The following is a 27,894-nucleotide window of genomic DNA, read 5'->3' as shown; positions in this document are numbered from 1 at the left end:
GAGATATGGAGTCTCATTGCCAGCATCATCTTTCTATTATGAGTGTACTGCAACCCAAATGAAGTTCAACATTTAGATATGTACTCATCAGCATGCTAGCACAAGTTGAATTAGTGCCTTATTTTAGTATAGATTTTGTTGGAACTGAACCAAAAGCCTTCTCAAAATTTATGAGAACCATGCAAGGTGGTAACTCTGACACTTTTCTCTTCTGTACAAATTCATTTTTTACTTTAAAAAGTGATTTCAGTTATATAAACATTTTTCATTATGTCATGTCTTGTAGCTCTCAAATATTGAAGAAAATACATTTTAAAATGTTTAACATCAAAGCTACTATTTATTTATTGGCTGACTAGCTTCAGGCTTTGTCCATTTTGACAAGTCACATATTACAGAGAAGAAAATTTGTGATGTGTGAATGTGTCAAATAGGGGTAATAAAGGTGATTAAATGCTTCATTTGGTAACTACTGTTAGGCACTGATATAGTATGGGAATGAGAGAGTAAAAAGTTGTTGAAGTCCCCAAGCCCATCATCGCTTCAACACAGGGATATGTCAACACAAATCAGACACAAGCCATAAATGTTTCGACACAGTTCATCACCAAGAGTGCGACATCAGCAGTTCCATATGTGATTGTGAGTGAGCTGAGCAGAAGAGTGTAAGACAAGCACATGCCAATCTGCCTTTGTTGCCCCCATAACATTAAGTAAGAGACACTACATGTATGCAATAATGTGTATCAGGGAACTGATGGAGCAGATACAGTACTAAAATAAAGCCATTAAGCTGATGTAGCAGGTAGAGACTGCTGACCACTCATAATATATGGGACCAATTCAGTGACTATGAATGATATCTCACAGCAAAGCCTCTCCTCAGTTCAATATAAGTACCCTGACCAGTTATCTTAGAGACAGTTGATCAGTAGAATTGATAGCATCCATATCATTCACACTCAATTCTCTGTTTATTGTATTGTAACATCTTGTGTAAGATTGTTCCAATATTATCACATTGTGCCAGTCATATTCTTGATGTCTGACATAATGACAGGAGTTTTGAAACTACAGATAACTGACACCAGCATCCAGCTGCCACTGATCAGTCATCCATGAGTCTACTACCACCAGTTCAGAGCAAAAGCTGCTCTTATATTTCACCTTTGTATGAGCCATAGAACCTATCTGACTGACGGTCCAAGATCAACGTACATCACATTAGATTTCATAGCATCAGACACTGCAGTCCATCCAATGGGATAATGCAGGCAGTGACCACAGCGGGACTGATCACTCTCAGGGTCACATGTGAACCAATTACACACCCACCATGGTCACACCTTATTCGCAGTGATCTGACACACAGAAAGTGTGTATAGATGAGCAGGCAGACAACCTGCCAGATCACGAGTGCCAGCCTACAGTTTGTCTGACACACTGATCTCCAGTAGTCTTGAGTTTGCCACTGAAGACAGCAGATTCCACTACAGCCTATGTAGCAACTGGCCATTGCTGAGTCCACAGCTACAAGATGTATATCGAACAATAAATTGAGTAATAATTAATGTTGTTTTTTTGGCAGTTAACAGTGCTCAATATGCCCTCAGGCCATATATCCTGACAAAATAGTAGGAGTTCCAGCCTAGAGCGGGCAACCCTCCACATTTGTTTCCTATTTTTATTTAGGATATGTTTGGTGTGGACTGTTCTGCTTATGCCATCACACTAAAATGTATCTCAGATCTGCATTAAAAGCTTACTGGATTATGTTAATGTACATAGTATACATATTTTTTTGTGCAATACCTCCAGTATCCAGAATGATGTGATCCATATGACAAAGATATTTTATATACAATAGATAATTTATTCTTATTAGATTACACTGTGTGTCACACTGGCTTATTTATCGTAGGTGTTATCGGAAATTTTGACAGATGTTAATGCAAATAATTTTATTATAATGATGATGTGACTTACCAAACAGAAGCGCTGGCAGGTTGATAGACACACAAACAAAAAAACATACACACAAAATTCAAGCTTTCGCAACCAACAGTTGCTTCTTCAGGAAAGAGGGAAGGAGAGGGAAAAATGAAAGGATGTGGGTTTTAAGGGAGAGGGTAAGGAGTCATTCCCATCCCGGGAGCGGAAAGACTTACCTTAAGGGGAAAAAAGGGCAGGTATACACTCACGCGCACACACACACGTATCCATCCGCACATACACAGACACAAGCAGACATGATTTCATGTTAGATAATGCTTATCTGTTTTCTATTTAATTTCTTTTTTTATGCTTTGTTGACTAACTCTGCATTATAGCAACTACTGATCGCAGTGTTGTAGGTGGACTCCATTGAAATATAAATGAAACAGTATGTTTCCTCTTAAATAGCTCTGAAAAGGAAACAAAAATTTATTGTACTGCTCTGACATGATGGAATACTATGTCTCACACTGAATATAGCCAGTGATATTAATACAATCATGAAATAAAATGAATATACCAGAGATTATATAAACCCTTATAATAAAATTCTTTGCATCAACGTCTGTCAAAGTTCACCCTAAAACCTCCAATAAATATGCCAGTGTGATTCACAGTGTTACCCAATAAGAACAAATTCACCATTTTATATAAAATATTGTGTCAAATGGATCACATCATAAGGAAAATATGTATGTGTACAATAACACAAAGCAGTAAGGTCTAACTACAATTCTGATCTCTTTTACCGTGTATCTGAGATACATTTAACAATGAAAATAATCAGTTATTGACAATATAATGTAAATGGAAAGATAAAAAATCTACTCACCAATTGGCAGCAGGGGAACACACACACACACACACACACACACACACACACACACACACACACACACAAGGATATAACTTTCACAAGCTTTTGGAGACAGTGGCTGCTTCTGCTGGTGGAAGAGTTGAAGGGGAAGAAAGAGTGGTGAAGGAAAAGTACTGGAGAGGTTTAGGGAAAAGGGTACAGTTTAGAAAAGTCACCCAGAACCCTGAGTCAGAGGAGACTTACCAGATGGGATGAGAAGTAATGACACTCTCATCCTATCCGGTAAGTCTCCCATGAGCTGGAGTTCTGGGTGACTTTTATAAACTGTACGCCTTTCTCTAAACCTCTCCAGTCCATTTCCTTCACTCCTCTTCTTTCCCCTTTATCTCTTCCACCAGAAGATGGAGCCACTGGTTCCGAAAGCTTGTGAAACTTATTTACTTTTGACGTGTGTGTGTGTGTGTGTGTGTGTGTGTGTGTGTGTGTGTGTGTGTGTGTGTGTGTGTGTCCATGCCCCTGCCACCACTTGGTGAGTAGACTTTTTATCTATCCATTTACATTATGACTAAAAACAAAGATGATGTAGCTTACGAAACGAAAGTGTTGGTATGTTGACACACACACACACACACAGGCACACACACACACACACACACAAAATTCAAGCTTTCGCAACCCATGGTTGCTTCATCAGGAAAGAGGGAAGGAGAGGGAAAGACGAAAGGATGTGGGTTTTAAGGGAGAGGGTAAGGAGTCATTCCAATCCCGGGAGCGGAAAGACTTACCTTAGGGGGAAAAAAGGACAGGTATACACTCACGCGCGCGCACACACACAGATGTGGGATATGTGTAAATAATTGAAATTTGGCCATTCCAGAATACAAAGTAAGTTGCTACAATTTAGTCTTCTCTAATGGGGGGGGGGGGGGGTCTTGTGATTTTATGTTGATTAGTACTAATGCTTTGTATATACTCCTTCATCAATAGAACTGTGTCTCAATGACATGCCTAAGTGCTATATCAGTGATTAATCAGAAATCAGCCCATGCATCAGAAACCAGGAGAGAAATGGGTGAAGTCACAAGATGAAAGGGCCTCCTGCAGAAGAGAACATGATGCCTAGAAATAGATGAGCTAAACACAGCTGAATGATGGTGGATTAGACAGAAATCAAGACATGCCCAAAGCATCCTAACAACAACCAAGTGCAAAGCAGAAACCTTTGTAAAAATGATCTCAACAGGCCAAGAGCAAAGAGAGTGACAATCTGAACCACAACCAGAGAGAAGAACCAAAAGTTAAGTAAGGTTATTATCGAATAGTCTGTAGTACAGTGATGACAGCAACCGACAATGTTGTATATGAGTGCAGAAATGACTGACCATTCACTGGGTGGTCATATTTATACTGATCACAAGGAACTGATCATATTTGTACTGATCACAAGAAACACTATTGGCTGACATATCCGTGTGGCAAGATGGGTGGCATGCTTGCTATAAGAGCACAATGCTATGGTAGTACAATGCCCTCTAATGGGCATCAAGGTCCATTTCCTCCCCCCCTCTCTGGAACAGCTGCATATGGGAGGAAATGGTCCAGGCAGTGCCATAGGGGATGGAAAGGAGGCAGGGGCAAAGACCCAGTTCTTTTGACTGCTGTCTGCAGGAAGTGAGGATGTTTGACAGCATCCGTCAAAACATCGCTGACAATGGGCATTCCTGGGGTTCCATTGACCACATGGATGCAAAAGGGATTCCTGTTGCAACAGTGGGGAGTCATAGAAAGCCTTCATGGTCTTGAGCTGTCTCACCACATTGTCATTATTAGGCGGTGGAAGATACACTGAATGTTCTTGAGGCTGGAACTGCTTGTGGTGGTGGCACTTGACCTCGTTTTGTGTTTGGACCAACATAACCTGCTGCCTGTGGTTCTCCACTACTGTTGCCAGCATCCAAGCCTCAGTACTCTCATAAGAGTGGGCCCACACAGCCATGATGGGCACAAAAAACTAGGAGGGGAGACTAAAGGAGGTGGAGTCAGACGATGAAGCAGGGTCCACAGATGGCACCAGTGGAGGAACTCAGTGGGGCTACAATTCTTAATCACCATAATTCGATAATTGCTCAAAAACAAGTTGAGGGCCAATGTAGCGGCAGAGAATTTAGCAGCTTTTTTCATTTGCTGCTTAATTGTCTGAATGAGATGTTCTGCTTCACTATTTTGGGAATGAAGGAAGAGAGGGCTACAAATATGTTTCGTGCATTGACCTCACAGAAATCTATGAAGGTGGATGCTGTGGGTTGTGGCCCATTTTTGGAGATTAATGTGCGAGGCAACCCTTCAGTACAAAAAAGCTCAGCAGAAAGTCATTTGATGAGTGTAGACCAGCCTACCCCTATTGCTCAAAAACAGTGTGAGGGCCAACATGGTTAAAAATATGTCGACCGCTCTAGTCAACTGGTGTTTAAAAGTGCGGACAAGCCTCTCCGGCGCGCCATTGGATGAAGGGTGGAAAGGGGGGCTATGGATATGCTTGATACCGTTGGCCTGACAGAAGTCGTGGAAGGAGGATGCTGTGAATTGGGGACCATTATCAGAGACCAATGTGTGGGGCAGGCCCTCAATGGCGAGAACCTGGGCCAGGGCCGTGAGGGTAGCCTCCATGGTGGTGGATGCCATTCGGACAACGTAGGCATATTTGGAGTAGGCATCAATGATGAATAACCACATGGATCCCAAAAACTGGCCCGCAAAATCGATATGGATATGATACCAGGGCCAGTTAGGCACAGGCCAGGGTGCAAACGTCTGAGAGGGCTTGCCTGGTGACGCGCACAGACAGTGCACCCATGGACCAGGCACTCAATATCGCCATCGATTCCGGGCCAATACACATGACGGCAAACCAAAACTTTCATATGGGACATACCCCAGTGCCTGTGTTGTAACAAACTGAGCACCCAAAGCCGCAATTCCGGAGGTATGGCCACCCGGTGGGCATCTGACTGTGGCCAACAGAAAGACATCATTGACCACGGAGAGCCTGTAGGACAGGTGGCACCAGGGGCTGAAATCAGACTGCATCCGATGAGTAACATAGGATAGCCACCTGTGGACCACGTAGTTGAGAACCTGCCACAAGACAGGGTTACGGCGGGTAGCCGCAGCAACGTCAGCAGCCATAAGAGAAAGACAGTGCAGCGCATCCCAGCGGGCGTAATCAATGTGAAAGCAGAGGACCTCCTGTTGGTCAAGTGCAGGATCGGGGCCTGCTGGGAGACGTGACAAAGCATCCGCATTAGCATGATGGGCGGTGGGCTTATACCAGATGGTGTAAGCATAATTATGTAAAAACAATGCCCAGTGCTGGAGACATTGAGCCTTTAGCTCGGTAAGGTGAAAGTGTGGTTCAAAAAGGGTAACCAAGGGTTTATGGTCCATCAGGAGGGTGAACTTTGCCCCAAAGAGATAGGTGTGAAATTTTTGGATGGCGAACACAATTGCCAGGGCCTTCCTTTCAATCTGGGAGTAGTTCCTTTGTGGTGGGGTCAATGTCTTAGAGGCATAAGCGATGGGCTGTTCGGGTCCATCAGCATCCTGCTGGGCGAGGACGGTGCCAATGCCGTATGGCGACGCATCAGTGGCCACAACCAAGGGGCGGTCCAGAGAGAAGGGAGTAAGGCAAGGGGCAGACTTCAGCATCACCTTTGAATGGAGAAAAGCCTGGTCACAGGCAGGGGCCCAAAGAAAAGGTACCCCTTTGCGATGCAAGTGATCAAAGGGTTGAGCAATGGAGGCAGCCTGGGGCAAGAACTTTAAAGTAACCTTCGCCAGAAACACCTTCAGTTCCGATTAGTCCTTGGGACGAGGAATGGCCTCAATGGCTGCGACATTACGACCCGATGGGCGAATGCCATCTTTGCTAAGCCAGTGGCCTAAGTATTCCACTTCTGGTTGGAAAAAACAACACTTGTCCAGCCGACAGCGCAGACCAGCAGACTGCAGAGCATGAAATAAGGCACTGAGGTTTTTGCAAATATTCCTGGCGGGAACACCCGGTGCCCAAGATGTCATCCAGATAATTCACACATGCAGGGATAGGCTGTATAAGCTGCTCCAGGAATCGCTGGAAAATGGCCGGTGCCAAAGAGACACCAAAGGGAAGGCGCTTGTACTTATACAATCCAAAAGGCGTGTTGATAACCATGATGTTCTGAGATTCAGCATCCAAGGGCAACTGGTGGTATGCCTCAGCCAGGACGATCTTGGAAAAATACTCTCCCCCCGGCAAGCTTGGCAAGGTCTTCCTGTCGGAGAAGGGGTAAGTGTCATTGAGGGACTGAGCAATGACTGTAGTGCCGAAGTCCCCACACAGCCGAAGGGACCCATTGGGTTTCTGTATGACCACCAGTGGTGTCATCCATGCACTGTAAGTTACAGGTACCAGCATGCCAGCGACCTGGAGCCGATCAAGTTCCTGCTTGACCGCTGGCCGTAAGGCCACCAGAAGGGTCTGGGCCTGGAAAAAGCGAGGCTGTGCATCCAGCTGGAGGGTGATGTGCGCCTGAAAGCTGGAAGCACATCTGAGATCCGGTGCAAACACTCACGCAAAAGCATGGCACAGATTGTCCAAGTCCTGAAAGGGAACAGCCATGGAAATGACTGTAATTTCATCAGAAATTGAAAAGCCAAGCAATTGAAATGCATCCAGGCCAAAAATATTCGAAGCTGATGGATGGTTGATGACAAAGAGGGTAAGGAGCTGCGGAACACGCTTGTATGTCACCTGGATGACGAACTGCCCACGAAGGGGAATGGAACCGTCTCCATAGGCGACCAAACAGCGAGAGGGAGGTGACAACACAGGAGAGCCCAGCCGTGTATATGTCGCCATATTAATGAGGGAGATGGTGGCCTCAGTGTCGACCTGAAAACTGACATCCTCTGTGAAAATGCGGACCATGAGGAAAAGCTTCCACGCTGATGGATCATCCTGCGGGACGACTGGTTGCAGAGCATGGACGGTATCGTGAGGCCCAGGAGGGGCAGGACTGGATCAAGTCGAAGAACTACAACATACCGATTGGATGTGGCCCTCCTTGTTACACAGCATGCACATATTCCAGCGGTGGGGACAAGCAGCCCACAAATGGCCAGTAAAGCACTGTGGGCAAAACGGAAGTGGGCTGTGTGGCCGGTGACGGGGTGCAACTGAAGGCGCCGACGCCATAGATACGTCAGAAGACGAGGAGTCCCGATGGCACTGTTCCCTGTCGGCTGGGCCATGTTGACATTGCAAGGGTGGAACCTGCTGTGACGTCGCTATCGCTGCCACCTGTGGTCGCGCCAAAAGACACTCGTTAGCCGCTTGAGCAATTTCAAAGGAGTGGGCAATGCGGAGAATCTCATCCAAGGAGGGGTTGTTGAGTTTCAATTCCACAGTACGGACCTCAGGGTCGGGAGCCAGCTGAACCACCACAACCCAGATCAGGGAGTCCACATTTGAAGCCTTACACTGCTGATTGGTGCACGTCAAATTGCATCGACGGCTGAGACCCTGCAAGTCTGTGACCCAGGAACGATGTGATTGACCAGGCTGTTTATGGTACTGGTGGAACTCCAGCCAAGAGGCAACTACATGGTAGTGTTAGGAATAATAGTTTGTCAGCAAAAGGCAGATCTCTTGGAACAGTGCAAAAGTCATTTCAGAGTCAAAGGTTCATTCAGACCACATTCTGTGGGATGTGGCTAAGCCATCTTTTTTTCCAGGAGTGGTAGTCTGACATGTTATCCAGAAGAGCTCCTTTTAAGCTTGGCTATTAGGAGGTAGGTACTGGCGGGGAGTATAGCTGTGAAGGCAGGTTGTGAGCTGTGCCCAGATATCTCTGTCAGAAGGAGCAGTGCCCACAGAAGTTTATATTCCAGTATATGATTTTAATCTTCTGGGAAATTTCAAAATAGCAGACACTCCCACGTGGGAGTGGAATATTTGAGAGAGTCTTCAAAAACATGTAGTAAACAAACTAGATATAATGATAGGCAGTTCCCACAATTCCTAACATGCAAACAATATTAGGAGAATGCATTACCTTTATGCATTTGGGTATTTCTGTTGATGGTCATTTGTTTGACAATCTGATATTTTGCCAGAATGAGTTGGTGGGATTCTCAAAGAATTGTCCTGTGTTGCTTACAGTGGACAGAATTGGACCTAATGGGGAAAGATAAAATGTACTTGTGGAGGCATTGTCTAAGGGCCTATCCATAGTCATTATTGGAGTGCTATCCCACTCTGAAACTTGCACGCTCTGAGGAGGACCCATTTGTCTTTAGCCAAATTGAGGTACTTACTGGTTTTCTTACACCGTCTAGCTTCTGCCATGTTTTTTCTAGACCAACTATCTTTTGCCATGCTTTCAAAATATATGGCTGACTGAGTCCACCAACCTGTGTATGAATGGCAGAGAGGATCATACCTGGAGTATGTATAGTAGAAAAGACCAAATTTCTTTTTTAAAGATATCATTTTGACATATGATTGGATTTGTCATACATTAATTATTCTTTCTTGGAATATCCAGTAATCTCCAGAAAGAATGGCATGGGTTTTATCTCACAACCGAGATGCCAAGGCTAAAATATTATTCATGCATTTGTTACAAAGCTCTTCTTTTTGTTCCTCTTCTAGTTTCAAAGATTTTTTGGATAGTTTATGTAAATATCATTCTGTGTGCTTAGGTTGTGGTACAGGGTGTGGAACAGGTTTCTACCTTTCCTCATGCTTAAAACATTGATCTGTTTATGCTTTTTTTCTTTTGTGATAAACTGAATGTTGGCTGCAGAATCTTTGAATACATTCTCAGGTTCAAATGTAAAAAAACTTTATTGAGGCTAAGCAGCTTATGTCCACGAATCAGCATGGTTTTAGGAAGCATCACTCGTGTGAAACTCAGCTTGCCCTTTTCTCACTGAGAACTATGGATGAAGAGCAACAGGCAGATTCAATATTTCTAGAGTTCCAGAAAGCTTTTGACATATTGAGCCATTGCAAGCTGTTAACAAAGGTCTGACCATATGGAATAAGTTCACTGATATGCGTGTGACTCAAAGATTTCTTAAATAATGGAGCCCAGTATTTAAATATTTGGGCATAACGTTTCAAACCAATATGAAGTGGAGCAAGCATGTGGGAACTGTGGTAGGGGAGGGAAATGGTAGGCTTTCGTTTATTGGGAGAATTTTAGGAAAGAGTGGTTCACCTGTAAAGGAGACTGCTTGTAGGATGCTGGTGTGACCTATTCTTGAGTACTGCTTGAGTGTTTGGAATCCATATCAGGTTGGATTGAAGGAAGACATAAGCAATTCATAGGAGGGCTGCTAGATTTGTTACTGGTAGGTTCAAACAAGAGATGCTTCAGGTGCTCAAATCTCTTGTTTGAACCTACCAGTAACAAATCTAGCAGCCCTCCTATGAATTGCTTATGTCTTTCTTCAATCGACCATTTCCCTGTCTGTACGCCTCTGTATCAGCCCTAATTTCTCGTATCGTATCTTCATGGTCATTATGCACGATGTATGATGGTGAGAGCAGAATCGTTTGGCAGTCTGCTTCAAATATCAGTTCTCTAAATTTTCTCAACTGTGTTTCCCGAAAAGAACACTGCCTTCCTTCCAGGGATACCATTCCATTTTTAGTTTTCTGTAAGTTGTTAGACCTAGTAACCCATGCATCTTCCAGGCATAGTCTTCAGTCTTCATGACAACAATTGAATTCCCTTTGCCAGCAGACTGAACCAATATGTTTATGTCAACATTAAGCCTCTTAATAGTTCATAGCTTCTTTCCTTCTAGATTGCAATCAGTTTGATCTCTCTCAATTAGATTTCTGGCAATCTTGGTGTGTGTATTTCTTCGTATTTTTCACAGGAAAGTGTCATGACAACAGTTTATGTGTTGGCAGTAATGCCCTTGTGGACACAGCACAGCATATTATGTGAGAGCCAAATCATTCTATTGAGTCATCTTCTGTCCCTGTGGAGAAACATAAGAACATGTCCATCTATCTAGCCTTGCCACCTCGGTTATGTCAGTTAATAAAAGTACATTGTAACTATGTACATTACCCTTACCACACACCATGCCACACAGCATCAGCTTGCTTGTGGAGTATTGATGTAGATATATACCGTCTTGGTAAGTGTTCATAGGTCACTGAGATACTAAATGGAAAAAAAATTGACATTACTGCTACAGCTACATGGAGGAGTGACTGGCATTTTCATCAAGCACTTCATTGAAAGAATCAAGAAATCAATTTTTTCACTGAATGACATGCTAGTCACTTTTAATGCAATGTTGTTGTGTATATATGTATTGCTTAAGAGCTAACCAGAGTGCATCCCACTTCCTCTTACTTCACATAGATCAGAAATTTCTCTGAACAGTTGAAAGATACTGTCATGAGAAGTGCTTTAACTCTGGTGGTGGCCAGTTTCTGTATGAATTAATTTCAAGAAATAATCTCTGGACTCAGAATATGGAAGTCTACAGAGTGATACACACACATGGATGATATCTTCATCCAGTGGAGACTTGGTAAGGAATGGCTGGGTGACATCCTGAAACAAACAATCCTCATGCCAGCATTCAGTTTACCATATAATTTTACTTTGGAAATGGAGATGCTTCCTTAACATGTTAGTTATGAGGGATGGTGCACACTTTGGATGCACTATGAACAAAAATACCTATGAATGCATATCAGTATTTACTTAAGCTATTGACTCATCACCTGATCCAAAATAGGTGTATAATCAATAATCTTGTAACAGGTGCGAGAATAAGCTGTGGCCATGTGGTTTCAAAACACAACACTTGGAATTTATTCTGAGGGGCAAGGATCTTCCATGGAGGACATTTAAAGTATGACAAGACCTAGTATCTGGCAAAGTGACACTTTTAAAAGAGAAATTCTGGATACAGCCCACCTGCCATATATCCTGTGGATAATGTTCAGTCTGTGAAAACATGGCAGAAAACATGACACACTAATGAAGAAAATCAGTGAATATCTCTGATTTTTCCTCAAGTGTTTACTGAATTCTGTACACATGTGACATGCTATGTATAAGAATGATGGGATGATTCAGATTATGGAACATAAGTTAAACTGAAGTCTGTGGCTGAGTACACATTGAGTGATGCAGAATATTGTACAAAATTCACCAAAACACATGTTCTACATGTAAAAAGAAGCTACCATACCTATTCATTCCAGGAAGCCAAGGAGATCAATAAACACAATAACAATATCAAAAAACAAGTAGAAAACTTCATACTTAAGTTATATAGGACTTCTGACCACAGGTAAAAGTGGGAAGCACACTGGTAATGACCATGGAAACACCCTTGGGCATACTGCTACAAATAAATGTAACTTCTGCCCATGAGACAGACTTCAGTTCACCACAAATTATGGAAGATAATTCTTAAGAATTCCAGCACTTTGTGCTGGTGTACGTTATCTCTATCAAACAGACTTTGACAGAAGACTCAAAAACAGATGCATCCATGCAATATGTAAAGAAATCACCAGAAATTATCTGTGATAATGATAGGAAACTGAAACATACATTATTTTTCTACACAACCTTGCTACACTTTAACGCACTATGTCCAATGTTTCACAAGTTTTTTGATTCTGTCAGAAAAAATGTTTTTGGTTCTGTCAGAAAAAAGGTTTTTGGTTGCACCTGTAACTGTTTTTGCACCACATCACTGACTTCTTTATTGTTTTGGCTGTCCATTTGGCAGAATGTGTCCAAGCATTATCTTGCTAAAGATGACACCATTTCACAGTTTTCTGCAACATTTGGATCTGACTGCAGGCTTCAGTTTAGTTCGTAACATGCCACAGTAGTTCTCACTGTTCACAGTTTCACTTCTTGAGGTGAAATGAATGGCTACCACTTATACCATGTCCCAGAATAGTTTTAGTATAATCTTGCCAGGTGATGGTTTACATTTAAATTTCTCAACTTCTTGTGATAATGGGTGTCTCCAAAGCAAGCTCACAGCCTACTTTTCCAGTTCATGATAGTGCACCGACGTTTTGTGTGCAGTAATGATTTGCTGCAAAAATCCATCTCCCTCATGATGATAATGGGCGAAATGCTTACAACAGATGTCCATGCTTTGGATCTTACGCTGCAATGCCATTTCTTTCAGTACTCACTTTCCAAAAATTTTGCCTGTTGTGTAAGATGGAATACACTGTACAATGAATGATATATGTAATGTATTAACGATTTTGTCCACTGTGACTCAGGTATTTATCCTCCCCACACCCACAATGACCTCCAAATTGTCCTCAATTGTTGACATCAGTGGCCTGCCAATCTTTCCTCATAACATAGAAACTTCTTCCCTGGTTAAAATGCTCTATCCATTTGTAGATATTGCTTTGCGATAAAGGGCTGTCACCATACAACACTTGCATTCGACAAATATTTTTTACAGGTTTAACACCTTCCACAAACAAAAAGTGAGTCACAGCTCTTATTTCCTGCTTGGTGCAAATTGAAATTGCTATGTTCCATGGTTTGCTACAATACAATGACTAACACAGTAATAAGAGTTACACGTTCTGCAGGATTGTTGTAGATGACAATATTTCATTCCTGGATGCTAGCAGTGTTACCAAGCCCTACAGTGAGAAATTGCAAACGCCCCTTTATTTTTTGACTTCCCATCGTACAAAGCTTGATGCACAGAAGGCCAGTGCATGTAATGTGCATGGATGTTACATATCAACTGTCACAGTGACTGAAAGCATGACATGCTCTATGCTATCAGCAGTGCTCCTGCATTGATGATTATTAAGGTATGGTAAAGGGTGCTGTGAACAATCATGGTTTGCTACTAGTTACTGAAATACTTAGGTAGACTTCTCTACATTCACTGTAGTATCAGTCACCAGTCAAATGGTGGCTTGTTATTCATTGCACTTTGGGGTGTGTCATCACATTTTAGAGTAGCAGGTGGTTGAGGCTGACATTTTTCCTTGTTATTTCAACTTCAAACTAGGAAGCCATCTTATGATGAATTTGACATCTGGAGGATACTTATATTCACCACTATGTTTGTACAAAAAAATTGGCACAATGGCAAATGCACTATCAAAAAAACACCTCAGTTGTTTTCAAGGAAGTGAAGGATGATGTGAGTTTGTGTAATATATCTAGAATACCAAGCCATCGTGGAAAAGCCTACAATGGACAGACCAAATGTGAAATACAGGAACATTGAGGGGAACAAGATTGTCACACTCTCCATTCATTGCCCTGTAAGCCAACCATAGGTGACAACTGTAACTTCATGGGACATATGGAAGTTTGGATCAGTCATGGAGATGTGCTCATGTAGCTGAAGTGGTTCAGGTGACCACTTACAATAAGCAGGAAATCTGGGTTCAAGTCATGGTCTGGCACAAATTTTCATGTGTCACAAACAGCTGACATCAATCCAGATTTGTAGAATGTGAATCTGTTTCAAAGACATTATTTGGTTTATTATAGCATAGAAACCTTTCAACAATGAGATACTTTTGAGATTCGATTGAAATACTTTTGGTGGATGACCTTATTTTCAGGCTAGTGATTTTCATCTTGGTAAATTTCAGGACCCAATCATTTCTTGAATTTTTTCACAGAGACAAAATTACACACCTGGTACCACATCCAGGGATAATTACTCAGTATTTCTACCAAATTTTAATGCCACAGGTGTGCATTTCAAAAGGGGGTGTGCATTTAATAACACCATTACACATGTGCCAGCACATCTCCGATGCAGCACAATACAATAGAGGGCACTAAATTTAACAGAGGATGTTAATGAAGCTAAGACCCATATGCGTGCACTGCCACCCCAGTTGTTTTGTATAAACATAGCAAAGTTCATTAGTGATTTCTAGTACTAAAATTCACCAGAAAATGGCTGTCTGGCTATCAGCTGAAAAATCGGTGCAAGAACTCAATATCATCTAATTGCAATGCTGAAATCTCAAGGAACACTCATTGTGCTGTGCTGAGATTTTTCCAGTGTGTTCACAGTATTTAGTTTCTCAATATTTTAAGCAAACTGAAGCCAAAAGCTATTTATATTGATAGTTTCTCTTGTATTTGTTGCCTAAATTCAATTTCTCTTGTTAGACTCGTTTGGACGTACCTGAAATGAATAAAATATGTTATCTACTCCCAGATTGTCAGTTTTGCATGCTTACAAGTTACTGTAGCAGGAGCTCACAAAAGCTAAAAAATCACAACAATTAGTTTAGTGATCAAAACAAAATTATGTCACAATCCTTGACTCTACTGTTTCAACCAAAATGTAAGAATATGATGTGAAGAGCCTGAGTAACAATAACTGATGTCTGAATGTACATCTACATCCACATTCAGTGAACCTCTGTGATGTGCATGGTAGAAAGTACTTCCCATTGTACCAGTTATTAGAGCTTCTTCTGATTCTGTTCATATATGTAGCATGGGAAGAATGACTATTTAAATGTCTGTGAGCATGCTGTAACTAATCTGATCTTGTCCTCATGTTCTCTATGAGAGTGATATATAGGGGGTTGTAGTATATTCAAATTCATATTTTAATGCTGCCTCCTGATTTTTCTAAGTGGGCTTTCTCTGGATTGTTTGCGCCTATCTACAAGTTTGTTGCAAGTTCAGTTTCTTCAGCATCTCCATGATACTTTCTCATGGGTCAAACAAACCCATGACATGCACCTCTCTGCATACATTCATATCTCTTGTTACTCCTACTTGGTAGAGGTTGCACACACTTCATCAATACTCTAGGATGTGTTGCACGAGTGATTTGCAAGCAGTCTCATTTGTGAACTGATTGCATTTCTTTTCTATTTAATACCAATAAACCACAGTCTGCCACCTGCTTATCTATGACCAAACTTACGTGACCATACCACTTCATACCCCTATAATAGCAGAATTAGTTATTTTTTGCAGATGACACTAGAACTGTAATCAATCAATCCATACATACATGCATACATAAATAGAAACAGCGGTGAACAATGTTTTTAAAAGTATCAGTGACTGATTTTCTGCAACTGGTCTCAAACTCAATTTAAAAAAGACACAATATAGTCAGTTCTGCACATCTAGTGTTGCTACACTAATGATAAATGCAACATATGGTTAGGAAGTAATAAATAGGATGTGAAGTTTCTAAAACTTTTGATTACTTGGCTAGTGATAGAAAATGTTTGACAGATAGAAAAGTAAGATTTGAAAACAAACTGAAAAAAGTTCTTGACAGCTCCTTCTGTTCTGTAGAAGCATTTCTATTATTTTCTGTGTAAAAAGTGGTGGGTAGAATGTAATAACTCACATCTGTGTACTTAAAAAGTCTTATAAATGTTCAGCATGTAGCAATATTTACAAATTAATTTGCAATTTGAATAAAAACGCCTTTTTCTCCATAATTATGAGTAATTGTAGAAGTAATTCTCGGAACTTGTAAATAACTCACTAACTAACTCAAAAAGTGCTACACCTGAGTATTTGTATGAGTTAACATTGAGTTGTAATGTGTTGCTACTGTAGTCATAGGATACTATGTTTTTTTTTTTTTTTCAGTTTGTGAAATACCCAGTTTTACATTTTTGGACATTTACAGCAAGTTCTCAATCTTTGAACCACTTTGAAATCTTATCAAGGTCTGACTTAATATTTAGGTAGCTTTTCCCTGGCATTACTTCATTATAGATGACTGCATCATCTGCAAAAACTCTGAGATTGTTATTAATGTTGCCTGAATGGTCTTTACTATAAAACATTAACAGCAAGGGTCCCAACACACTTCCCTGGGACATACCCGAGGTTGATTTGATTTGATTTCAACAGGGAAGCTAAAACAGCTTTGGTCTAACCCACCAGTGCCCACACCGACACCAAGTTTACTGTGTGGTATCACTCCCTGTATATCTAGTAAAGTTAACCAACGCCCTTAAATATTGAAAGGCACCCCTTTACCATATTTTTGTTAGAAGCAATTTCTTCAGGTCTAGTTGTCCCAAAAATTCTGTATCTCTTGCTCTCCAATGCCATCCATTTGACGATTAGGCGTGATGCAGTTTCTTCACCCTCATCACAGATCCTACATTTAGAGTCTTCTTCTGTTATACTCATTGTATGTAGGTGCTTTTTGAAATTCCCATGGCCAGTCATCAGTCCAGTCATGAGTTTAATCTCTTTCCTGTTCAATCCCAGGATCACACAGCTTCTTTTAAAACACAGCTTAGGCAACCTTACCTTACCATATTTTTGTTTATAGACCTTGGTCCAGTATTCTATGTGCTGTTTCCTAAGCCAGTTCTGTAGTTCTAGTTTGATGATAGTCTTGGTGAGTGTCAGGACAGGTTCTGGTCCAACAAATGGAGTTGTTGCCCCCATTCTGGCCAATCTGTTGACTTGTTCATTGTCACAGATGCCTCAGTGGCCAGGGATCCACACTAGGTTTACCCTATTGCTTCCCTCTAGCTCCACCAGAACCCTGTAGCATTCTGCAGCAATCTTAGATCTCGTTACAGGAGCTGCCAGTGATTTCAGGGCTGCGTGGTTGTCTGAATAGATGTAGATGCTATGGTTCTTGTAGCACCTATTCAATATTCTCCTCCACACATGCCCTGATTCCAGTAATTTCAGCTTGGGATACCGAGGCCTGTTTTCCTAGACATATGAGGCCCTCCAGTCTTGGCTGAACACCACCCACCCCTGCCTCAGAACCTTGGTCTGATTTCAACCCATCGGTGAACCAAACAGTATCCCCCATATGGTCTCGAACTGTTTTTTCCCACTGCTTCCTGCTTCCAATTATTGTATTATAAGGCCTGTCAAATCAGTTGGGAGTTATTATACAGTTGGCTGTCATTTCTCCAGCCATTCCTATATTTACCTCTCTCACTATCCTAGGGTGTGATTCTGGATATCCCAATGAGATCCAATTTTTACCAGTTTTAAGTCTGTATGCACCAGCTGCTGCCCTCATCTTGACCCAAAGGTGTAGTGGAGGCATGTCCAGCATGGCTTCTGTCCCAGGGGTTGGTGTGGTGCCTGTTATGGCTAAGCAGTCTAGTCTCTGTGCCTTAGCAAGCTCCTTAGCTGCAACCCAGTTTTGCCACACGCCCTTCTGGTACTCACTAGAGTACCTTTCACCTTGTAACAGATGCTCTTAATGTGAGGGTTCCATGTTAGTTTCTCATCTAAGGTTACCCTTAGATATTTCACTATCCCCTTCACAAGTAGAATTTCATTGAGAGCTTTAGATTGCAATTTGAGTGTTGGCTATGCCTCTTCGTGAATGGCACCACAACAAACTTCTTAGGATTAAATTTTAGACCCTGTTCAATGCACCATTCTTGCACAATGTCTAAAGCACCTTGTGACATATTTCTAATCGTTTCAGCAAATTTGCCAAATATTACTGTGACAAGGTCATCTGTGTATCCTTGTCAAAAGCATTGTCTGGAATTTAGTTCCTCAGTGAATTCGTTCACCTCTAGATTCCACAATAGAGGGGACAGAACTCCTCTTTGTGGACGACCTCAAGTGGTGTTAATTACCATCTTTTCATTCATCATGGTAGCCTCTACCTTTCTTCCACTAAGCATGGCTCTAGTCCACTTACATATAGTGGTCCCTAGGCCATGCACCTTTGCTGCCCTTACCCTGGAATTGAAGGTCATGTTACTGAAGGCCCCCTCCATGTCAAGGATGATGCAGAGGGCTGTTTCTTGAAAGTGAAGTGCTTTCTCCACCCTCCCAACGAGTTGTTGCTTCTCACAGATACACAAGCCTCTCTACCCACACGGGCAGTGCTTCATCCAGGTAGTGTCTCCTGGAGAGGCACCAGAGGTTATTTCTGCATCTGTTATCAATTCCCCATCCAAGATAACATGCTTTGTCCTTACTTCCAAGATATCTTCAATCCAGTCCCAAATTTCACTTGATATGCCATACAATCATACATTTGGTAATAAGTGCAAGTGTAGTACTGAGTCAAATGAATGCTTTTCAGAAATCAATAATTACTGCAACTACCCTACTTCCCTGATCCATTGCTTTTAGGAAATCATGGAAGAAAAGTGTGAGCAGTGTTTAACATATTAGTGTTTTCAGAATCATGCTGGTTGTTCTGGAGGACATCATTCTGTTTGAGATACATAATTACGTTTGAGCTCAGAATATGTTATGAAATTTGACAAGTGATTGTCAAGGATATTCAACAACAATTCTTTGGGTCATTTCTGTTATCCTTCTTGTAGACATGTGTGACCTTCACTTTCTTCCAACAAGTGAGCACTTTCTTCTATTTGAGGATGGATGGTAGATTATAATTAAAAGGGGATACCTGAGTTGCAATTTCAGTATCAAATCTGAGAGACATTCCATCTGGCCCTGGAGCTTTGTTTTGTTTTAACAGCTTCATCTGTTTCTCAATACCAGTGACACTAATAACTGTTTCGCTCATCTGTTCATTGGTATGAGAATTAAACTGGGGCATTGGTATGAGAATTAAACTGGGGCAATACTCATTGATTTTCCTGTGTAAAGGAAAATTAGACAGTGGAATTAAGCGTTTCTGCTTTTTCTTTGCTACCCACAGTTTCAATTACCATTAACTTCCATGAGCGTCTGGACACTAGCTTTGGTACCACTAACGACCTTTACATACGACTAGAATTTCTTTAAGTTTTGTGAAAGATTGTTGAATAATTTTCTGCTATGGTAGTTGTTGAAGGCTTCATGCATTGCCCTCTTGCAATATAAACACGTTTCATTTAGCATTTTTCTATCTATAACCCTATGACGAACTGCCTATTGGCTTCTGTCTCGGGTTCTTCGGCCGACGTTCATCTAATGATTTTTCTGACGTTTCGTCAGCACAAGTGGCTGGCATTGTCAAAGCTTCACCCTCCATTGCCGATGGTGTACTGGAGGGCAATGGAGAGTGAAGCTTTGACAATGCCAGCCACTCATGCAGAAGAAACATTAGAAAAATCATTAGATGAACATCGGCCGAAGAACCTGAGACAGAAGCCAATAGGCAGTTTGTCAACAAGTGGTCATGAAAGCCTTAACAATTTTGTATAACACTATGCTTTGTTTTGAGCCTATTACTCAGGAGGTTTTGTTTCCTTAGAAGTTTCTTTACAGTGACTGTATACCATGAAGGAACCCTCCTATCATAAACCATTCTATTGGGTACATATCTATCCAGTGCATAATCAATTATTCTTTTAAGCCAGAACCACAATTCTGTTACATCATTCTACCCAGAGCTGGATGTTTTGAGTTCCTTATTGAAATATGCACTGCTCCCTGTATCTACATTGCTGAAAATGTAAATCATTCTATTTGGTTTAGTTGACAATTGTACTTCAGTAATGATTCTTGCTACAACTGCCTCATTGTCACTGATACCAGTTTCTATGAGGACATGGGCCTATTTGTTGCCACTAGGTGCAATATATTCCCCTCATGACTGAACTTTTGGACAATATGTTCTAGGCAGTTCTATGAGAATGCATTAGTAATGTTTTGTAGGATGTCTTGTCATGCCCAACAGTTACAAAACAGTAGTTTTCCCAATTGATTTTTGGATGATTAAAGTATCCTCCAATAATGACAGTATTATCAGGGAAAATTACTTACCAGTGAACGTGAGTCTGATGATGGATAGATGGATCCAGTAATAAATTCATTCTCGCACTTGATACTGCATCATATCCAGATAATCTTGCATGCAATTTTGGTATCTATCTCAGTGGGTTTGAATTTGTTATGTACTGCAACAAATACATCACCTTCATTAACCATTTGTTTATCCTTTGAATGTATGCTTAAATTTTCCCTGAATGTTGCACTGCCATTGGTTTTGATTTTACCCAGTCTTCTGTACATAATATATTATGTGAGCTCCACAGCTTTTTGTAAATGCTTCAAACTCTGTTACATTGTCGCAAATGTGTCAGTAGTTAATTATTAGGATTTTAACATTCTTACCTTTAGCGGACATTTCTTTCGATGTTATACTGACTTTTCCAGGACCCCTACTGCTATCATTATCTGTATGGAGAGTCGCTTCTCCTCAATTTTTTTTTTTTTTTTTTTTTTTTTTTTTTTTTTTTTTTTTTTTTTTTTGCTGTATGGTGGCTGTTCCTTTGAAAGAACAGACACCACACAGATCCACCCGCTGGGAAACACTATTTGTAAATTGAAGGGGGATCACTGCTATCAGCAGCAGCAGGACATTAAGTGAAATCAGCATTGACTAGTGAAAATGTGTACTGGACTAGGATTCAAACCCAGCATGTCATGCTTACTAGGTATGTGTGGTAACCACTGCACCATATGGGATACAGCATTATCGCAACTTTGCAGAGTATCTCGGTGTGTTTCACGACTGGTCCACACTCCCATCGACCACCACCTATCTGCAGTCCCTGTTCATTATACTCCTGTTCACTACTTAAAGATAGCCACAGGAATTCCCACTGAAGCAAGTGGTTCCATTGCCTAGCCAGGCTTATCAATTATTTGAATGCACAGTGTCTGTTTCTTAGAAAGAATAGACACCATGCAGATCCAGCAGCTGTGAAACATTATGTGTAATTGAAGGGGGATCACTGCTATCAGCTGCAGTAGGACATTAAGTGGAATGAGCTACAACAAGCAAAAATGTGTACCACACCGAGATTCGAATCTGGGATCTCCTGCTCTCTGCGTAATGTCTTGCTGCAGCTGATAGCAGTGATCATCCTAGAATTGACATATAGTGTTTTACAGCTGCTGTATCTGCATGGCATCTGTTTGTTATAAGACACTGTGCATTCAAATAATTGACATGCCTGGTTAGGCAATGGATCCACTTTCTTCAGCACAAATATGTCCGAGCTCCTGTGAAAATCTCTAAGTAGCGAACAAGAGTATAATGGACAGGAACTGTGGATAGGTGATGCTCGATGGGTATGTGGTTCAGTTGTGAGGTGTACAGAGATAGCCCACGCAGTTTCAATAACACAGTGTCCTGGATGGCAAAGTGGTTACCACACCTGCCTAATAAGCAGGAGAGTCTGGGTTTGAATCCGGTACCCATTTTCAATCATTGCCACTGATTTTGCTTAATGTTCTGCTGCAAATGATAGCAGTGATCCCCCTTCAATTTATGTATAGTGTTTCACAGCTCCTGGATCTGCATGGTGTCTGTTCTTTCTAAGGAACAGACACCATGCATTCAAATAGTTGATAAGCCTGGCTGGGTGATGGATCCTTTTTCTTCAGTGTGAATGCACAAATATGTCTGACCACCTGTGGGAATCTGTAAGTAGTGAACAGGAGTATAGTGGACAGGTACTGTGGATAGGTTGCACTCAATGGGTGTGTGGATCGGCCATGAGGCATACTGAGATAGTCTGTGCAGTTGTGATATTGCTGTGTCCCAGATGGCACAGTGGTTACTGCACCTCCCTACTAAGCATGAGATCCCGTGTTTGAATCCCGGTCCAGTACACATTTTCGCTCAGCTCAGCTGATTCCACTTAATATTCCTCTACAGATGATAGCAGAGAGGGCCTTCAATATTCTGAAAAACCATTATGTGCTCCCCACACATAGTCAGTTACCTGGGTAGCAGGCTCTGATGTGGAGTGTACATATGGACTCATGTAGGAGGACTCTTCCATTCCCAACCATATGGTACAAGTGCAGGAAGTCACAGCCAAGCTTGTCACAGAACCTGCAAAGTCTCTGATTGAATCTTTCCACTCAACTGAGAACCAGGGACCTTGATCAGTTTTGGGTACAATGCTGCAAATTGTGAGCTTCATTGAAATCTGTGAACAAAGCTAGTCTTCTCACCCTCCTGATCCAAGTATCACTTGGGAGTCCAGATGACAGAAATTTTTGTTCCAACATGCACCACAATCTTCAGTTGCTTTCACATTCATCCCTGACATACTAGACACACTGCAGTGGGGTGGTTACGTGTTGGCTACAGGAAATGTCGATTCACTTTTCATTGAATTTTTCTTCTTCAACAGTTCAATTCACACCTAACAAATTAAAAAACAATGTTCCATCACTGGTTGAGCTGTAGTATAACCAGTCATAGCAACTGCCTCTAAAGATTGCATCAAAAGTTTTTCTAGTTTCAGGATAGCTGAGCTGTGGATTGAGAGATAGTTTGTGAGTGAAAACTTCAATATACTGTTACTTCTTTGATATAAAACATGGCCAAGCCAGTGCTAATCTGAAGTTACAGTTTCATCATACACAGACATTTACAGTTACTCATAATACCCAAATTATGGTATTTAACCAAACTTTTGCTGGAATCTTTATAAATGTATGATCGATGTTTTTCCAATGCTCACTCTGTATTATCGAAATCTGTGTCTTCAAATGTTCAGTTCTCAGTTGTGACTTGTATAACTTGCCATGGGATTTTTAGTCATCCAAAAAGTTAAAGTTGAAGCATAAAATCATAAATTTTGTGGGTTTGTCTTTATCAACCATCTATAATTTACAGCACTCTAAGGTCAAATTCAACTAACAATACCACAAAATTATTACACACATTCAGAGCTACTATTACATTATTATTATGGCTAAGCTCCAAATGTCTTCTGGCCTGCACATAGCACTTTTCTAGACCACAAAATGTGCATGAATTTACTCTCTTCTGATTGGGTAAGAAGCATCATAGCCAATGATCTGTCAGTATTAAATTACATTATTCCGCATCATCACCAAGTGAGGTGGTGCAATGGTTAGCACTGGACTCACATTCTGGAGGATGACAGTTCAAACCCGTGTCCAGCCATCTTGATTTAGGTTTTCTGTGATTTTCCTAAATTGCTTCAAGCAAATTGTGGGATGGTTCCTTTGAGAGGGCACGGCTGACTTCCTTCCCCATCCATCCCTAATGGGATGGGACCAATGACCTCACTGTTTGGTCCCTTCCCCCGAATCAACCAACCTATCCCACATCATCTACTACAAACCAATCACAACATAATATCTTATTAGGACAATTTATTAAACATAGATATCTAGGAAACCTGCAAATATCAAAATACTCATTTCTTTATCTAACTGAATAATCTGATTTTCATGTCTCCAGTTCCATAAACTGGTGAATTATACATTACAAATTTTTCCTGAGTGTATGTCTCATTTACTCAGTTAATAGATGCAATAATTATTTGTTTATCATATTACTTCACCTTCACACTTTCATCCATACTAATAATTAAACATATTAAATTGATAGGAAAAGGAAAGTATGTAAAATAAAGAGAAGGTACCCACTCACTTATGGTTCACATGTGTGACACATAGAAACATGGGGAAAAAAAACTATTTATATAGCTTTTGAACTCTTGCTTGGATGGGTGTATGCATTTGGTTGTCTATGTGGTTGTGCATTTGTATTCACTTCCACAAAAGAAAAAGCAAGAGCTTGAAAGCTAATATAAATAGTTTTCCGTTGCATGTTTCTATCCACCACAGACATCAGCTCTAGGTGAGTGGTTATTTATTTTACATAATGTTCCATCCAGAAGTAGTTCATTTTTTCATGTTCAAAAATTACATACAGCCCACAGATGTAAGACAGGGAATGAGGATTCTCCATAAATTCAAAACTAAATGCAAAATGTTATGTTAGTTACTCCTCCTATGAATTAAAGGAATGTTTGGATGTCATGTTTGGAAAGCTTTGATCATTGCGAGAAACAATGTTCACTGTAAATAAGTCTCTGTTCATAAAGTACATGAAAACTTTACCCCTTCAGCACTTTTTGTAGCTGTTTAGTTATAAATGGATTATAAAAACTGTCATTAAAAAATAACATGAGCTGCCTCTTTGTGATGATGATAGTTACTGAATCCAGCAGTAGCATGTTATCATTGTTGCATCTCCATGGTAATCTATATTTTGATTTATTACACATTCCTTAGGGTTCTCCCCATGATAGGCTCTACTACATAGTATACACAAATAAATTTGCAATATTACTTTCAAGTTCAATAGTTTATTATATTTGTTATAACATTTTTCCAGATGTTGATGAATGTGCTGTAAGCCCAAATATTTGTGACAGAAGGTATTCAGTCTGTGTCAACACAGAAGGTGCTTACTATTGCCAGAATTTACCAAACAAACCAAGTCCCCGTTACAACCAATGCATTCCAGGATACAGATGGGATGTTAAGCTGCACATGTGTGTAGGTAAGCAAAGTTATAAATGTGAGGTATACACTAATAAAAGAGCTGAATGTAAACTTACATTTTACAGATAGTTCTTGTGAGTATATGAATAATTGGTAAACATTATTGGTAAGAAGTATTATTGAAATTCGTTTTGCAAGAGAGAAGTATGTATTTCATTTTGAGTTTATTACCAACATTCATTTTCAAAAACTGTTATACATTTTCAGTAGTTGGTGCCACACAGCTTGCAGATGTTTATTGAAAATCATGTTGTACTACTATCAGCTACAATGGAAATCTTTGTTATCGCTTTATAGCCATTTTGGATGATGAACTGAAACTGTGATTTAAATTGGTGGTTATGTTTGTGGAATTGCAAACAGTCACTTTTTGAAATTGATAGGTATTTTACCCTTAACTAGTTTCCTTGGGCCGGCAGACTTGTTAATTTCATAAACATTTTCTTAACTAAATTTCCATTATTTCTGCTGGCTCCATAGCTTCCATAGCTCTAGCATCTAGCTGCCCTTGATACAAGATATAATGTTCTTGTAATACCTGCATCAGATTATGAACCTGCAGTAGCTGAAAATCTAGTTAATGGGACAATAAATTGTATCAGATTCGAAAACAATGGCTGGTTTCATGCTATACCTACATAACCACCAGTTAATTATTTCTATCAATTTTTATTTTACTAATCATCATCAGCCACAAGCTGCTTTTCTGTGACAGTCTTTGTCTGAAAACACACACACACACATACACACACACACACACACACACACACACACACACACACACCCGCGCACGCGCACACATGCACAGCATGATTGACTTCACTCTACAAAACGTTGAAACATACTCGTTACAGCATTATTCAATGGATAGAACTTACATGCTGTTCAGAAGACCCATGCATAAATAATATATTAGTGCAACACACCCAACCTCTGGAGTCTTATTAACTTTGGAGCAGCATCAGTATTAGATGTCTGAATGACAACCTCATGCACAATTATATTACTGGCATGTTGGATCTTCTGAACAATGATTCAATGCTGTGTCTTGAGTTTTTTTGCCCAGTTCATATTGTTGATGTTATGAAGAGCACATCATGTATGTATCAACACAAAGGACTAAGTCTAATCAAGACTTAAAAATGAGCTATAAGCAATATCACAGAATTCTTCAGCTTGTCTTCAAAAAGGGAAAAGCTATATACTATACACACAAAAAAATCAGAATCTCAATATGAAATGAATAAATTTGGCAAGGTAAATGGTACTGAACTCCCAAATGACATTAGTAGTGTGACAGATGATAAAAAATTAAAGCCATTGGATATTAAATTCAATTAATTTTTCCTTAAAGTAACTGAAAACACAGAGACAAAGAACTGTGCACTGAAAGCAGATTCAATAAACTACTTAGACACATAATGTATACTCCACTATTAGACATCTGTTTTGTCAAGCCACGTCTCATCGCATCGCCCCGCCTTGCTGCACTGTACTGTATAAATCCAATGCCTCTCTCTCTCTCTCTCTCTCTCTCTCTCTCTCTCTCTCTCTCTCTCTCTCTCTCTCTCACACACGCACATGCACACGCACACGCACACACAATGTATTTATCTCTGTCACTCTCTCTTTTAATACAAAAGTAACATTTCCAAGAATGAGTACGTGACAGAGCAAAATTCATAAAGCACTTGGAAAGTAAAATGATATTTCAATGCAATCACGGATAGAAGATGTGGCAGTTTTCTACATCTACATCTACATCTACATTTATACTCCGCAAGCCACCCAGCGGTGTGTGGTGGAGGGCACTTTACGTGCCACTGTCATTACCTCTCTTTCCTGTTCCAGTCTCGTATGGTTCGCAGGAAGAACGACTGTCTGAAAGCCTCCGTGCGCACTCTAATCTCTAATTTTACATTCATGATCTCCTCTGGAAGTGATCACAGTCTTCTCACAAACAGAAGTCTAGTCTCAATTTTTAATCCTTTGTACCTTCTGTTAAAAAGTACATATCTGTTAGTACACATCAATTACACTAGTTAATTATAAATCTATTGGATATCATAACAAACCAGTGCTTTTACCTGCAGTAATTCGTCGCCTGACAGTCAGTGTCATTGACACTGCAAATTTGTTGCAGTTTGTGAAACCAAAGAACTAACTGGACTGTCAGTCCTTTTTTGCCTTCTAATTCATCTGTGGCCTCTTTAAATTGTCTCAGAAAATGTGCAATTTTTCCTGCAAGCTCATTATCGTATCCTTGCAATCTGTAAGCAGAGTCCTTTTCCATCAGCAAAGCAGCAACTTTGTTATACTGAGTGTGTAAGGATTCCAGCATAGTGTGCACACTGTTCCACCATGTGCAGACCTCTTGTTTCAATGATTATTTCAAAGATGAGCAGAGGCCACTTTTTTTAATGTACCTTACAATGCATTTTGCAGTATTTATTGTTGATGTGATGTTCATGGCATGATTTAACAAGAAGTTATCTTCATCAAAAGTATGGCTAAGTGCTGTGTTTATACAATGAGCAACACAAGGAATTCTTTCATGATTTTCCAAAGCTTTTATTGCATTGGCAACCTGGTTGGAGACAACAACAAAACTGTGCAAAATGTGTGGCGAAATGTCCCAATCAGCCATCCTCTTTTCAATTTCTTTCATAATATTTACTCCAGTCTTCTAAACGTCAGGGAATTTTGTTTTAAATAAAACATTGCATTAACACAGATTGGTGTCTTGTGAAC

General features: G+C 40.5%; 1 protein-coding gene across 2 annotated transcripts in view; it reads left to right on the top strand.

The window, feature by feature from the left end:
- LOC126297567 (fibrillin-2-like) overlaps window positions 1–27,894 on the top strand; it is a 597,958-nt gene that overhangs the window by 365,472 nt on the left and 204,592 nt on the right. The window contains exon 15 of one of the 2 annotated variants that reach the window (XM_049988508.1): window positions 24,974–25,141. The exons of the other annotated variant lie outside the window; for it this stretch is intronic. Coding sequence (XP_049844465.1) covers window positions 24,974–25,141 — 168 coding nt within the window. The remainder of the gene's footprint in view (window positions 1–24,973; window positions 25,142–27,894) is intronic. 2 annotated transcript variants of the gene reach the window in all.

Source organism: Schistocerca gregaria, chromosome X, assembly GCF_023897955.1.
Source record: "Schistocerca gregaria isolate iqSchGreg1 chromosome X, iqSchGreg1.2, whole genome shotgun sequence".
Lineage (NCBI taxonomy): Eukaryota > Metazoa > Arthropoda > Insecta > Orthoptera > Acrididae > Schistocerca > Schistocerca gregaria.
Note: the sequence above shows the minus strand (reverse complement) of the source record. Positions and strands in the feature narration are given on the sequence as shown.